At 41.8% G+C, this 15,787-nt stretch overlaps 2 protein-coding genes across 3 annotated transcripts in view; one reads left to right on the forward strand and one right to left on the reverse strand.

Moving 5' to 3' along the window:
• Window positions 1-1,846: 1,846 nt before the first annotated feature.
• On the reverse strand, window positions 1,847-5,827 carry LOC115196131 (toll-like receptor 13). The gene is made up of 2 exons (XM_029756726.1): window positions 5,620-5,827; window positions 1,847-5,244 (listed from the first exon to the last, which is right to left on the reverse strand). The coding sequence occupies exon 2, from the start codon at window positions 5,102-5,104 to the stop codon at window positions 2,186-2,188; it is 2,919 nt and encodes a 972-aa protein (XP_029612586.1). The 5' UTR covers window positions 5,105-5,244; window positions 5,620-5,827; the 3' UTR covers window positions 1,847-2,185.
• Window positions 5,828-7,885: 2,058 nt separating this feature from the next.
• Window positions 7,886-15,787, forward strand: part of LOC115196132 (radixin) — a 30,888-nt gene continuing 22,986 nt past the window's right edge. The window contains exons 1-2 of one of the 2 annotated variants that reach the window (XM_029756727.1): window positions 7,886-8,102; window positions 11,970-12,059. In XM_029756727.1, coding sequence (XP_029612587.1) covers window positions 12,048-12,059 — 12 coding nt within the window. In that variant the 5' untranslated portion in view covers window positions 7,886-8,102; window positions 11,970-12,047. The remainder of the gene's footprint in view (window positions 8,103-11,969; window positions 12,060-15,787) is intronic. The other variant, XM_029756728.1, reaches the window with a different exon arrangement.

The following is a 15,787-nucleotide window of genomic DNA, read 5'->3' on the forward strand; positions in this document are numbered from 1 at the left end:
GAAACTCCAATAAAAAATACTGTTACAAAAAAATACTTTGTTGAAGCGCCTTTGTCAGTGATTACAGCCTAGAGTCTTCAAGCTTGGCACACCTATATTTGGGGAGTTTCTCCCATTCCTCTCTGCAGATCCTCTCAAGCTCTGTCAGGTTGGATGGGGAGTGTTGATGCACAGCTATTTTCATGTCTCTCCAGAGATATTCGATCGGGTTCAAGGCTCTGGCTGGGCCACTCAAGGACATTCAGAGACTTGTCCCGAAGTCACTCCTGCATTGTCTTGGCTGTGTGCTTAGGGTCGTTGTCCTGTTGGAAGGTGAACCTTCACCCCAGTCTGAGATCCTGAGCGCTCTGAAGCAGGTTTTCATCAAGGATCTCTCTGTACTTTGATCCGTTCATCTATGCCTCCATCCTGACTAGTCTCCCAGTCCTTGCCGCTGAAAAACATCCCCACAGCATGATGCTGCCACCACCATGCTTCACCGTAGGGATGGTGCCAGGTTTCCTCCAGACATGATGCTTGGCATTCAAGCCAAAGAGTCAATCTTGGTTTCATCAGACCAGATAATCTTGTTTCTCATGGTCTGAGAGTCCTTCATGTGCCCTCTGCAGAGATGGTTGTCCTTCTGGAAGGTTCTCCCATCTCCACAGAGGAACTCTAGAGCTCTGTCAGAGTGACCAACGGGTTCTTGGCCATCTCCCTGAGCAAGGCCCTTTTCCCCTGATTGCTCAGTTCGACCCTGCGGCCAGCTCTAGGAAGTATTGGTGGTTCCAAACTTCTTCCTTTAAGAATGATGGAGGCCACTGTGTTCTTGTGGACATTCAATGCTGCAGAAATGTTTTGGTACCCTTCCCCAGATCTGTGCCTCAAAACAATCCTGTCTTCGGAGCTCTACGGACAATTCCTTTGACCTCTTGGCTTGGTTTTTGCTCTGACATGCACTGTCAACTGTGGGACCTATATAGACAGGTGTGTGCCTTTCCAAATCATGTCCAATCAATTGAATTTACCACATGTGGACTCCAGTCAAGTTGTAGAAACATCTCAAGGATGATCAATTGAAACAGGATGCACCTGAGCTCAATTTTGAGTCTCATAGCAAAGGGTCTGAACACTTACGTAAAAGGTATTTCTGTTTTTTTTAGCTAAAACCTTCAAAAAGCCTAATGTTGCTTTGTCATTATGGAGTATTGGGGGTAGATTGATGAGGATTTTTTTAAAATACATTTATTAATAATAAGGCTGTAACGTAACAAAATGTGGGCAAAGTCAAGGGGTCTGAATACTTTCTGAATGCACTGGGAATCCGAAACACTCCATTTAGTATGATATGTTAGGTTTGTCATGGTTGCATATGACAGATGGGTGGGCATATAACTCAAACATCTAGCAACCCAAAGGTTGCGAGATTGAATCTCATTACGGACAACTTTAGCATTTTAGCTAGTGAAGAACTGTTCAACTACTTACCACATTTTTGCTAATTAGTAACTACTTAGTTTATTAGCTAACCCTTCCCCTAACCCGAAACCCTTTAACCTAACAACTAAACTTAACCTTAACCCCTAACCCTAACCCCTAGCCTAGCTAACATTAGTGAATTAGCTAACATTAGCAAGCTAGCTAACATTAACCACCTAGCCACCTAGCTAGATTTCATAACATATATTATGTTTTGCAAATTTGTCACATATTGTAAGTTTTGTATTAATACATACCATACTAAACATATCATACTAAATGTGGCATCGAAGATATATGTACAGAATAATATGAATTGCTCTGAGACCAGTTTGTCGGAAGCAGCGGACTGAGAACCAGCTCATGCAAAAAACCTGATAGCTTAAACTGACTTTGATGGGGATTTTTTTTATTATGTTACTTAGATTGACCCATCAATACTCTTAGGAACTTCTTAAAGATGCACTCCAGGATGATAAGCACAGCAAAATTGTAACATACCGTATAGTATGAAATAAATGCGTAACATATCATAAGAATATGTAAAAAAAACACTTCAGATGGCGTAATACACAAAAAACAGTGACCACTTCTGGCTCGTGAGCACCACTTTTAAAACTACTGGCTGAAATTGTACAAAAGTTTGAGTGTGAATCTTTAAAGTTCTCATGTAAATATACAGAGAAGGTTCAGAGTGTGATGGTTGTTTCAAATCAAGGTTTCACTATCACAGAGCCTGCACACCAGAGAGTATGGGATTTTCCTCAGAAGAGCCGTCCTTGGTCTCTAAAGCCAGCCGTAGTTGCTGCCAGAAGACCCCGGTTTCCTCCCCAGCTCTGGGCCAGCTCAAGTAGGTGCGTCTCTTCACCAGCTTCCTCATCCGGTGGTAGGGTGACAGCTGGTGGGTAGGGATCTCCTCCAGGAACACCAGAATCAGGACGTCCTTCTGCTCATCAAAGAGCCGGAAGCTGGCCACCTGGATCTCCCGGGAGCACCACTCACTCTCCAGGTAGCGGCGGCTGATCACACAGATGGTCTTGCGGCTTCCGTAGATGCCTTCCATAATGTTGTCTATGATTGGTTTTCCTGGCTGGAAGTCCCGGTGGTGGAGACACAGCTTCCAGCCCTGCTCTCCCTCCAGCTCTGGCAGAAGCTCCCTCAGGACCCAGGGCTCATCATGGGCATTGTAGGAGATGAAGGCATCATACTGACAGCCATGAGGCGTGTGCTTATTCCTTTGCTTAGTGTCATAGAGGAAAGCCAGGAAGAGGTAATAGCCATAAACTACCTGCCATTTCAGGAAGTGGTAGGCAAAGGATGCTACCAGGGTGAGGAGGACCAGAGTAGTGGTAGAGATGTAGCAGTAAAGTCCAAAGTGTACTGTACAGAACTGAAGCTCAACATCCAACAGCTTGGTGTCCTTTAGATCGGCAGGATAGTTGCAGGTAAATTCTCCTGCACCAACAACTTGTGTTTGGTTGTTGTTCTCCATCCAATGGACAAACCAAGCATCGCTGCAGCCACAGGTGAAAGCATTATCTTGCATGTCCAGGTATGTCAAGGCAGGGAGAGAACGCAACACTGTCTCATTGACTACTGTTATGTCGTTCTTGCTCACCTGCAAGAAAGTGACTCTACTGAGGTTTGCTCCTATGAGGAAATCTAAGGACTGAAGTCGGGCTTTGGACAGGTACAAGCTGTTGAGCCTTGGGATTGGGTGAAACAGCTTTAGAGTGAGGGCTGTGAACTCATTCTTACTGATATCAAGGAACCACAACTGGGGTGTGTGAATGAATGTGTCTGGGTGCAGCTCATTGATATTAAGACTCCCTGCCTGGAATGACAATAAAGATTTCAGACCTTCAAGGAAGTTGATAGGTAGATGAGACAGTCCCTTGTGACGCTGACTAAATATCCTGAGGTCCTCCAGAGATGTCAGATGAGAGAAGGGTGGAGGGTTTAGTTTATCATCATTTACATATGTGATGTAATTACAGGATATATCAAGACTTTTTAAAAGTGGGAGTCCCGTGAGCACAGTATTTCTTATGGCTATTTGAGTGATCTTATTTGAGCTCAGTAGAAGATCTGTCAGGTTGACCAATCCCTCAAAGGCTCCATTTTCCATACTGGCAATCTGATTGTCAAATAAAAACAGATTATTGAGTGATGTTAAGCTTTTAAACTCTCCTTTTCTGATAGAGCTCAGTTTATTGCTTGCCAAACTTAAAGTCTGAAGTTTGTGCAAACCATTCATGAAGGCATCATTCAAGGTCAGGATTTTGTTTGATCCCAGTTTAAGGAGCCTTAATTCTTTCAAATCCTGGAAAACACATCCCGGAAGGTTGGGGATTTGATTGTGGAAAAGAAAGAGTTGTGTGAGTCCTGTAAGATTGGAGAAATCTGAGCAGCCTAGTTTATTGATGATATTGAAGCTGAGATCCAGGATCTTCAGTGTAGGTAGATTTCTTGTGGCCTTTGGCACGGAAGAAAGCCTATTGTGGCCCAGTTTCAAAGTACTTAATTGCTCTATTGATCTGAATGAAAAGTCAGACAGCTGAGTAAGACCAGTATCTGATATGTCCACTTCTGTCGTATGTTTACATGACTGCAGAAATTCCTCAGAGAGATTACCTATGTTGTTATATTCTAGTCGGAGCACGCTGAGTGTAGGTATATGGCAGGCGATATCAGTGAGAGCCTTGATCTTGAGCCTTGAGCCATTGACGAGGTCATTCAATCTCAGATGGACTAATGAGGAGTTGACAGTCTGCAGTACCATACCCATCCTCTCGAAAGACATCTCAATGCCGCTCAAGTTGAGACGATTGACGTTTCTTAGAAAAGACCTGTCCAGGACATCCCATTCCATGTGTCCAAGTTGGCCACAGTAGGCGATGTCTATCACCTCAAGGTAAGGAAGAACATCTGCCGTGATCCTGAAGATTCCCAATGGATTCCTGGATAAATCCAACAGCCTCAGCTCTATAGAAGTGTTTGATATTTCCTGTGACTGGAAAGAGGTGAATCTGTTGCTCCCAATGTACAACTCCTGTAAGTGTGGTAATTGTACGATGGGCTGAACTTCCTTCATATTATCAAGGTTGTTATTGGTTAAATTCACTGTCTTCAAACTGGAGAGAGGCTGAAAGGATGAGGAGCTGATGGTTGCAATGAGGTTGTTGTCCAGATGTAGCAGGGAGAGGTTGGCCAGGCCCTGAAACAAATGGTCTGACAGGGTTGTGAGTCTGTTATGAGCCAAACCCAGTTCCTGAAGAGCCTCTAGGTGTCCGAGAGACCCATCGTCCACTTGAGAGATCTGGTTTCTGGACATATTTAGAATTTTTAGGTTTGACAGGCCTTTAAAATCCAACTTTTTAATCTTGGAAATCTTATTCATTGCCAAGTCTAAATTGATTACTTTCCGTGGAATATCTATTGGTATGACTTCAAGATTCCTGTTATAACAGAGTACTTTCATGTTAGAGGGGTCAAAGGGGTTCCCCCGGATTGTGCAGTTTTTCAGGAAGTACCCACATACTGGATCAGCTAGACCCCAGCAATACATCAGGAAACAAAGAAAGAGTCTCAGCTGAGAGAATGTAGACCCACTTTGTTTTCCAGGCATGGTTATATTGAGTGTCATCGTGTTAGAGGCTTCCCACTGGGCACACACTGGTTGAATCAACGTTATTTCCACCTAATTTCAATGAAATGACGTTGAACCAACGTGGAATAGACGTTGAATTGACGTCTGTGCCCAGTGGATTGACGTCTTCTTCAGTTCTAGAGTAAATAACAAAGACAAATATAGTGACTAACTGTTACATGATTTTGGTGCTGGAAATATTACATAATTAGACAAGCTAATTAAATTGCAATAACATTGGTAGCTGTTGGTATTGTGGTCCTCAAAATAACTGACAGATTATTAATGGTAGGTAATCCAATATATCAACATAGCTCACAAAAAGTTTGCTTTACTGATAAAGACAAACTATATTAGAGAGGAAAAAAGAAGACCACTATCAAATTATAAATGAGTAGATAAGGGTAAAACAATATCTGAATAATAGAAAACACAAAACATGTATCATATTTTTTAGTAGCAAAAGACAATGAAAAACATAGCCAAAATACGTGGTAATTATTTTTACTCACAATTTTCAGAGGACAATCACAGTGAACACTAGTGCAGCATAGGACTGTAATCACCTGAGTCCCGGTCCTACCACCCTGCTCCAAAGAGCACTTCCCTGACGTTTTACTTCACTATATTAAAACCCTTTGTTAAAATAATAGTCTTAGTCTTGGATAACTTTTTGACTTGTAAGCACAGATACAGCACAAAGTGACTGGGTAGACTAAACACACCGCGTTGAGAGAGAGAGAGAGAGAGAGAGAGAGAGAGAGAGAGAGAGAGAGAGAGAGGAAATGTGTCATTCTCATTTTTTGGGGGGGAACAGATGATTTACCATAATTGAGGAGGAAGTGAGAAGAAAGTTATTGAGCAAACATCCCAAAATTAGACTAGACACATCACGTTGATTAAGATAAAGGGACAGAGGAGAGAGAGAGAGAGAGAGAGAGAGAGAGAGAGAGAGAGAGAAAGAGAGAGAGAGAGAGAGAGAGGAAATGTGCCATTCTCATTATTTTGGGTGGAACAGATGCTTCACCATAAGTGAGGAGGAAGTGAGAAGAAAGTTATTGAGCAAACATCCCAAAATTGGACGTCAGAAGAAAATGCTGTTGCTGACCCCAGTAATAAAGTAAACTTAGAATTAAGAAATAATTTCTGAGAACTAAGATCTAAAGCACATTCTGATCCAAAATTCGAACTGCACTTACTAATCACCCGCTGTTGATGAAATACAAAATGCTTTGATTGCTGCTCACCCAAACAAGTACATCTCTGAAACATCAAGTTATGTCTAATTGCTTGGTCAAGGAAATGTCTAAACCAGTGTTTTAGAAGAGACACTTCTTTGGCTCCTTAGTGTAATAACAGTTTATGTCCACTAGATGAAGTAATATGCAAAGTTATGTGTTAGTGAAGAAGGCTCAGGATGGCAGGGAATGCAACATGGAATTAGTCACTTTTTCAAGAGGCTCCCCGTTTAGGCTCACAGCAAATATAGCCTAACAACACGAACTGATGAAACTTAAACAAAGAGCTTCACAGAGCTGAACATTATAAGTATTATAAATTGGTCCATAATGTGTAACTCTCATGTTTGAATTCATTGCATTGCCTTGGACGATTATTGAGTGAGGGAGCGTTATTTGTGTGCAGTGGTGTAAAGTACTTAAGTAGACATACTTTAAAGTACTACTTAAGTAGATTTTTGGAGTATCTGTACTTTACTTTACTATTTATATATTTGACTACATTTACTTTTACTTCACTACATTCCTTAAGAAAATATTGTACTTTTTACGCCATACATTTTCCTTGACACCCAAAAGTACTCGTTACATTTTCAATGCTAAGCAGGACAGGAAAATGGTCCAATTCACGCACGTATAAACCAATAAATCCCTGGTCATCCACACTGCCTCTGATCTGGCGGACTCACTAAAAACACATGCCTCGTTTGTAAATGATGTCTGAATGTTGGAGTGTGCCTCTGGCTTTCTGATTTTTTTTTTTAATGGTGCCATCTGGTTTGCTTAATATAAGTAATTTAAAATGATTATTACTTTTACTTTTGATACTTAAGTATATTTTAGTAATTACATTTACTTTTGATCCTTAACTATATTTTAAACCAAATACCTTTAGACTTTTACTCAAGTAGAATTGTTCTGGGTGACTTTTACTTTTACTTGAGTAATTTTCTCAAGTATGATGATTGGGTACTTTTTCCACCACTGTTTGTGTGATACTCTGTGAAGACAAGAACTTCATGTTAAATGTTTCCGTGTTTTACAAAGCAGGTATGAGAGAATTATTCACAGACATCATAGCAGACATAGTCCTTATTGTGAGACAGAACTGATGGTCTTCATGGTGTAATAGAACTAATATGGATACTGTTTCCCTTTGTGCACTGACTTTCCCCTTGTTATTGTTCTATTTATCATTCATACTTCATAGACTATATTTGATCCACAGGTGAAAGGAAAGAAAATGGAATAAAGGGAGATAGAAGTACATGTCTTTCTCATATCAAGGTGTGTGTGTTCAACCTGGCTTCAGGACAATTCGTAGGATTTGGTATGTTGATCTTCGCCCTCCATTTAGTATGATATATTGTGTGTGTGTGTACACACCAATGAGTGTATACACAACTATGACTGTATAGTGTACTCCCACTGACACTGTTGGAATACTCTATTTTAAAGTTGGGGGAGTTCTCATCGCTGCTGCTGAGCAGAGCAGAGCGGGTACCCCCACATATTAAATTAACCACGCCTGGTCTCGACTAGTCCGACGGCCATATTGAATGTCTTCACCAATCGCCTTACGGTGGATCTCAATTGCACGGTTTTCTCACTCATGTCCGTTCTAACAGGCTTCACGAGAAAATTGGAGGCGACAAGAGTTCATTTAATATAGTCGTTTAGTTTACAGCGTGGATAACCCGAAAGCATTAAATACTCAGGATTGTGTCGGTCTTTGAAGCCGTAGTCCTTCACCAGAGGTGAGTTTGTCTGTCTCCTTAGAAGAGCTTCTGCAAGCTGATGAAAAAGGGGCGATGTTTGTACTCTGCGTGTTGTAAAAGTTGGCTAAGGCAGGCCTTCATTTTAAACTATTACTGATACGTGTGAGAGAATTAACAGTCTTTGTCTCTGAACACCGTTTTTTGGGAGATAAGCTACTTTTATTATTTGCGCAGTAAGAGTTTGCACTTAGATGAAAGCACAACATTAGGCTATGGGACACGCGGTCACATCTGTCTCGCGAAGATTTCAAAACCTGACTTAACTTATCTTGTTTGCATTAACGTTTTTGTTAGTCTGGCATGCACTGCCTCGTGTTATTAGACCTGAAACGTAGCCTATAATATAATTCCAGTTTTCCTTAGCCATAGTGTATCATTATTAGCAAGTATAATTTCGTTTCATTAGTTGGGTTAACCTGTTACAATGTAGCATTGGCGCGTTTCGAAGGTTGTCATCTATTGCAAAGGGAGGCGGGCGGGTGAGTAGTGTAACCAGTGTTGCAATGATTGAAACAATATTGCTCGACGCGATCACGGTCCATAAATTACAGCCTAGCCTACAAATAATGCCGTTACTTTCTACAGGCGCCAATACTTAAGTAACGTTACCCCAGTGCCATAAACACCGGTCCTACCCAACGTTTTTTACACATGACCATATTTTTTTCCCACAAAATAATCACCAACTGTACATAAGTGCTTTACACGTCTATCTTACTAAACTTAACTAAATGTACCATCTACATGAAACATGTTGAGGGTCATTAATGGTAATGAACATGCACTTGGAATTAACCAAATATTGGGAGTGTTTGCCCATGACTCAATGCATTGCATCAGAGGTGCAAACAATGTTACAACTTATCACTGACAGTCTGATAGGGCCGGGACGATACCAGTATCGCGATATTCGTTATCGTTAGTGTTATTGGCAAGCAAACCAAACATAAAGCAGATTTAACTTCTCTCCATTTTATCCCTCCATTACCCAAAAGGCACAGGCTTTTCTGTTCCCATCTACACTGCCAGCTATGGCCCCTGTCTCAGTGGGCCATAGCTCCAGCTGACCTGCCCTCACATGGGGCCAAAGCTATCGTTTACATCACAATGGCTAACTGTGAACTTTAACACCTTTCCACAAAGCAACTGTATAAATTATGCAGAGGTTGTTGATTCTGCTCTTCACAAATCCTCATTGTCAGCCCTAGCTATGAAAACTAAATTTCCCAGTATAACATCAGTATTCACTAAGTGTAAAGGCGTCATCACTTCATGCTTCAGTTCGACTGGCGCCTACCCGAACTCGGCTGGTTGAACCGAACGAGTGTGCTCGCATAGTCCCTTAAAAGACCTTTTCTCGAAAAACTAGAAAAAAATCGCCAATAGTACTGTTTGTGCAGTTTGAGATGCCGTAGCCAATATATGCTTCCTCAAAATAGTTAGAATTCATCTAAAATAACTAAATTAATCAGTAATTCATTTTGACTTTTTTGCCAAGGATGTTTGGAGCAGTATTTCTCAAGTGAAAACATTTGCATGAAAGCAAGTTGCATCTTGTTGAATGGCAACAAACACTTAATTGAATAATCCCTACTGTTGACCAATCACCTACGAAGGGGCCTCGACTTCGGCTGCCTACTTCGGCTTGTCTCAAAATGTTTGTGTGCACGAACAACCAAAAATGAATTACCAAAACGAACAAAAACGTCACAAAATGTTGTCATAATATATGCAGGAACTGTTTTGGATGGAATGCCTGCAGAAGCCCTAACACTGGTGTTAGTCGAAAAGCAGCTCTGGGCAAAAAGGGTCAATATCAGGGGGTGTCTTTATCTGTATATATCCGGATATCTGACATTTCATTAGATATAAGGAGTAGACATGCTCCAGAAACGCATGTCCTTCATTTCATATATTCTGATAGGATATTCCCCCTAATGGGACAGTTTCTACAGGCATCCAATCCAGACCTCAAATCTCCCTACTACTGTATGAGTCCAGGGAGATATCTGGGGTGAGATCCCTTCAAATCATGCCCATGATGCGCATGTTTGTTTACATATTTGTAGAACATTTTAACTCAGGAAAGGGTATGTGTTCACATGCTGACATATCTAAGCCTTTATGCTTAGGCATGAACATACTTTCTGAAATGTATCATATCTGTAGTCATTACCTGATCATTTATGGATCCATACTTATCCCCAAATGATTAATTTCAATAGATATCCTTACATGATATGTAATATTCATCCTCATATGTCTGATCGAAAATGGACTAAATCAGACTCATGATCAATGTCCAGGATCCAAATGATTTGACCTGTTCAGGCACTGAAAATCATTGTGCTTCTTCACATGAAGGCGACATATCTGAGCATACAGCACCATATTCAGTAGTAGGCCACAAGGTACGGAAAAGCAAATGTTGTCCGATTTAATCCAAAGAAATCTGCTATTTCTGTTTTAAAAAAAATGCAGCATAGCAAATCCAGAGCTCCAATCAGAACACCTGTTTTCTGTAAAGATAGAAACGTAGGCCAATCTTTGCTAAAAATGTATTTGATTTATTAAACAGAAAATAAAAGTTGCACACCCTCAATCCCCCTTCCAGCCCTGTTTGTTAAGGACAATGGATGCGATGGGTGCAGATTGGGTTGTCAGCGGGGCGGTCCCTGGCAGTCCAGACCCTACGTGGTGGTAGTGTTGTTTTGTGATCCACTCCAAACTGTCAATGCATAAATCATTCATCAAAATTGTGTCTATTGCAAGAAAATATTGTCATTTTGCATAACCAACAAGGTAGCTACGTACCTGCTTCATTCATGACGAGAAAGCGAACTGGTACAAACTAGCTAGCCAAGTTGCTGGTTAGCTATCTTGTATTAACCAGTAATACAAAATACACCCAAACGTATTCCCTGAAGGGAAAGAAATGTTATTTTTTAGCTAGCTAGGCTACCAGTTAGCTTTCACACTCCCCCCTAATTAGCTAACTTTCTTGATTCTAGTTACTAAGATAAATAAAACATCTCAAATTAGATACTCACTTTAGCTTTAACTTATTTGAGGTATTTTTGGAACATTTTCTAATTTCTTTGTTTCTCCAGTTGTCAGTTAGACCACACACTGTTTGCAATCTAAAAAATGACATCACTCTCCACATCAGAAAAAGGGTGATTCTTGTTGCTAGGCTACCAGTTAGTGCTTTTACCTTGCGGTTTACGTGTGCCTTTATCTAGATGGAATACAAAAAGTTCAGCAAGTGTCAAAGAATTATATGGATTTAATATTTGTCAAATTATTGACCATGTCCTCAAAATTCAAATAAGCACCAGAAATTGTCCTTATTTAGCATATCAGAATACTGATTATGAACCTCGGCATATGCATTGCTTGTGCCGAGAAAATATACTCTGCAGGCCTACTGTCAGTATTTGTCATTATATAGAGAAAATAAGATGTCCACATAGGCCTCTCTCAGGATATCTAATGACTCAATATCCGGCCATATCATGTATGATATCCGGAGGGAATCCCAAACTGATTTGTGCATGAAAGAAAAAAATGGTTTCATATTTGACAAATTATTGAGCATGTGCGGAAAACTCAGAAATGCATCAGAAATCGTCCTTATTTATTTCTGTCCTTTGGTAACCCTGACACCACAGTGACAATATCATCGTCACCCTCTCTACCCACTGTCCTAAACTCCCTTTCCTCTCTTTCATCCGTTCCCCTTTGCCCTGGTTTTTCTGTTTCATCCATGCGTTGCATCAGCTGTTCTACCTGCATTAGATCTGCTACAATGTCCCCATAACTGAACTGATCTTCTCTGTCTCCCAGGTCCTGTGAAACAGGGAAGCTATCCATCCTGTGAGTTGTCTTCTCAGCTGCCGGGTGAAGGGAGGAGAGGAGACAAACATGCCGAAACCGGTAAGACCCCAGAAACTGAACTATGAACTGAATTATAATGCAGTGGAAAGGACGAGATAACCAATTCAAAACCATCTGTGGTCTTCATTGGTCAGACTGCTTCCTGTCCAGTCGATGGGAGCTTAGTTTGTACTGCTGGCAACACAAGGGATGTGGGTTGACTTCCTACTTGGGGCCACATGCACTGACCTGACTATTGACTGTCTAAGATGCTCTGGATAAGACTAGTGTCTTGGGTGTACAGGAAGTGTGTATGTGCTTGTACCTCCCACCCTCCCTCACCCTTGCCCTTGATGGTTCCCTTCCAAGACCCATGGTGTGAGGTAGTGTAGGCCTGTGTGTACGTCTGCCTCCTAGACTCTCAGCCCATCTCAGGCACAGACACAGGGCCAGAGGCTCTGCAACACTGCTGCTATTGTTTCCAGCTAATTGGACAGCGAGAATACCAGGGCCCTCTGCTGTACAAAGAGACGCCAAAACAAACCGTTCAATGCAGTGCATGGTGTCAGATATCCACTGAACATTCTCACTGTTTCTCCTAGTTTCTCTGTTCATGTCTTAAGAAGCAGGTCGGGACATGGAGCTAGAGGATGAGTCATGTGCTTCTGTTGCACAACTCCTGCTTTGATTTTATGCTCAGTTATGATAAGGGGTTTGGTTTACGGTCCCTGGAGGAGAACTTTGTAGGGGAGAGAGCGTTTTGGAAGCCCTGGTAGGGGAACTGTTCTTGCCTGAGACTGGAGTTAAGGAGGGCTGGTTTTGGCTCTTGTCAAATTATTAAGATGGCAGTTGGCTATACACACTCCTCTCTCCTTGTGGATATATTGGGAATCTGGGGTGGTGGGGGAATGGCAGTAGAGAGAGGCGCAGACATGCACTGATGATGTCGTCATCCTCTGACTCTGTCTCCTGAGTCATCAGCGCACCGTCCCGACACAGTACACAGCAGGAACAGGCCAGGCAACCTTTTCTATAAGGACAATGTCACTGTCAAAGGCACTAGAGAATAGTATGTCCCCCAGAGTTTGTCAGCCACCCAGGGGCCACTCAAAGGCTCTTAAAAACCACCAAGGGGAATTCAGGGTGGCTGAATTCTGATCTGGAATATCCATAAGTTTCATTTATCCATTAATCCTTAGCCTAGAATTTCCATGCCCCCACGGCAATCTAATTAACATACTGTGCATTTGGAAAGTATTCAGACCCCTTGACTTTTTAGTAATTTTCTTACATTATAGCATTATTCTAAAAAAACATTCTCAGCAATCTACACACAATACCCCATAATGACAAAGTGAAAACAGGTTTCTAGAAATGTTATCAAATTTATTTAAAAACAAAAGTAATTTACATAAATATTCAGACTCTTTGCTATGACTTGAAATCAAGTTCATCCTGTTTCAATTGATCATCCTTCAGATGTTTCTACAACTTGATTGGAGTCCACCTGTGGAAAATTCAATTTATTGGACATGATTTGGAAAGGCACACACCTGTCTATATAAGGTCCCACAGTTGGCGGTGCATGTCAGCAAAAACCAAGCCGTGAGGTCGAATTAATTGTTCGTAGAGCTCCGAGATAGGATTGTGTCGAGGCACAGATCTGGGGATGGGTACCAAAACATTTCTGCAGCATTGAAGGTCCCCAGGGCCTCATCATTGTTAAATGGAAGAAGTTTGGAACCACCAAGTCTTTCTAGAGCTGGCGCCCTGCCAAACTGAGCAATCGGGGGAGAAGGGCCTTGGTCAGGGCGGTGACCAAAATCCCGATGGTCACTCTGACAGAGCTCCAGAGTTCCTCTGTGGAGATGGGAGAACCTTCCAGAAGGTCAACCATCTCTGCAGCACTCCACCAATCAGGCCTTTTATGGTAGTGGCCAGACAGAAGCCACTCTTCAGTAAAAGGCACACGACAGCCTGCTTGGAGTTTGCCAAAAGGTACTTAAAGGACCCTGACCATGAGAAACAAGATTCTCTGGTCTGATGAAACCAAGATTGAAATCTTTGGCGTGAATGCCAAGCGTCACGTCTGGAGGAAACCTGGCACCATTCCTACGATGAAACGTGGTGGCAGAGGCATGCTGTGGGGATGTTTTTCAGCAGCAGGGACTGGGAGACTAGTCAGGATCATGGGAAAGATGAATGGAGCAAAGTACAGAGATCCTTGATGAAAACCTGCTCCAGAGCGCTCAGGACCTCAGACTGGGCTGAAGGTTCACCTTCCAACAGGACAACGACACTAAGCACACAGCCAAGACAACGCAGGAGTTTTTTCTGTTCAAGTCTATGAATGTCCTTGAGTGGCCCAGCCAGAGCCCGGACTTGAAAATAGCTGTGCAGCTACGCTCCCCATCCAACCTGAAAAGACCTTGTATTTTTTGGATACCTTAAGGGGTCTTAAAATTCAAAATCAAATATCTAAATAATTATTGGTTTGACCATCTTAAAACAATTCCATATGTTAGCTTAGAACCCCTCCCCCAGCTTAGACGGGGCTTAGACTCTAGGTTAACCCAGCTACAATTCATGATGGGGTTAGTTAACCTGTTTTTAAAATTGCTCTGAGGATGGAACATTTCAATATGTTCAAAATGGCTTTAGGGAGTCAAATGGCTCATAACTCAGAATGGCAGGCTGCTAAGTAGTGCTGAGAGGCCATGTGCTTGTTTTGTACCCCAGGCCAGGCCTGCGTTTTGCTGTGCTGGTAGCCCACCTCTGGGGTAGCGGTAACAGTGTGAGGTCAGGGGGGTTGGGGTAGCCTATACTGAATAATCTGCATTATTCATTTGACATAAGAACTGCCACACTCTGACCAACGCCCCGAAAGACCTGACAGGAAGGGGCCCCTGCAGGGACGTGCCTGTTTTCTCTGCCTTGTTTGCTGCAGAAGGGCCTGAGTGTGAATTGGGCCCATATAAATGGGCTGTGTCAACATCCTGTGAAAGAAGGGTGAGGGGCTGTAAGTGGCGGATGGCTAGCTTTGTTTTCCGGTCTATTTCTGTCTACTAGTGAAAGCTCTGCAAGGCCATAGTGAGCTCTGAGGGCCTTGGTGAGCTCTGCCATATCACATAGATAAACCAACAACACAAAGTTGGAGCAGCATCCATTATAGAGATCGACCGATTAATCGGAATGGCCGATTAATTAGGGCTGATTTCAAGTTTTTATAACAATCGGTAATTGGTATTTTTTGCCACCGATTTGCCGTTTTTAAATACATTTTTATATTTTTTTTATATAAATACTTTAAAAAAATAGATACATTTTTTTTATATAAAAATATTTTTTAACTCGGCAAGTCAGTTAAGAACACATTCTTATTTTCAATGACGGCCTAGGAACGGTGGGTTAAATCGTTGCACGACTGTACCTAACCATAAACATCAATGCCTTTCTTAAAATCAATACACAAAAGTATATATTTTTTAAACCTGCATATTTAGCTAAAAGAAATCCAGGTTAGCAGGCAATATTAGCCAGGTGAAATTGTCATTTTGCGTTCATTGCACGCAGTCAGGGTATATGCAACAGTTTGGGCCGCCTGGCTCGTTACGAACTAATTTGCCAGAATTTTACGTAATTATGACATAACATTGAAGGTTGTGCAATGTAACAGGAATATTTAGACTTATGGATGCCACCCGTTAGATAAAATACGGAACGGTTCCGTATTTCACTGAAAGAATAAACGTGATAGTTTCCGGATTCAACCATATTAATGACCTAAG

The sequence above is a fragment of the Salmo trutta genome, chromosome 6, assembly GCF_901001165.1.
Source record: "Salmo trutta chromosome 6, fSalTru1.1, whole genome shotgun sequence".
NCBI classification, from domain to species: domain Eukaryota; kingdom Metazoa; phylum Chordata; class Actinopteri; order Salmoniformes; family Salmonidae; genus Salmo; species Salmo trutta.

Bases quoted from the DNA above. Each gene is read 5' to 3' on its own strand.
- LOC115196131 (XM_029756726.1), bottom strand. From the start codon at position 5,104: ATGACACTCAATATAACCATGCCTGGAAAACAAAGTGGGTCTACATTC.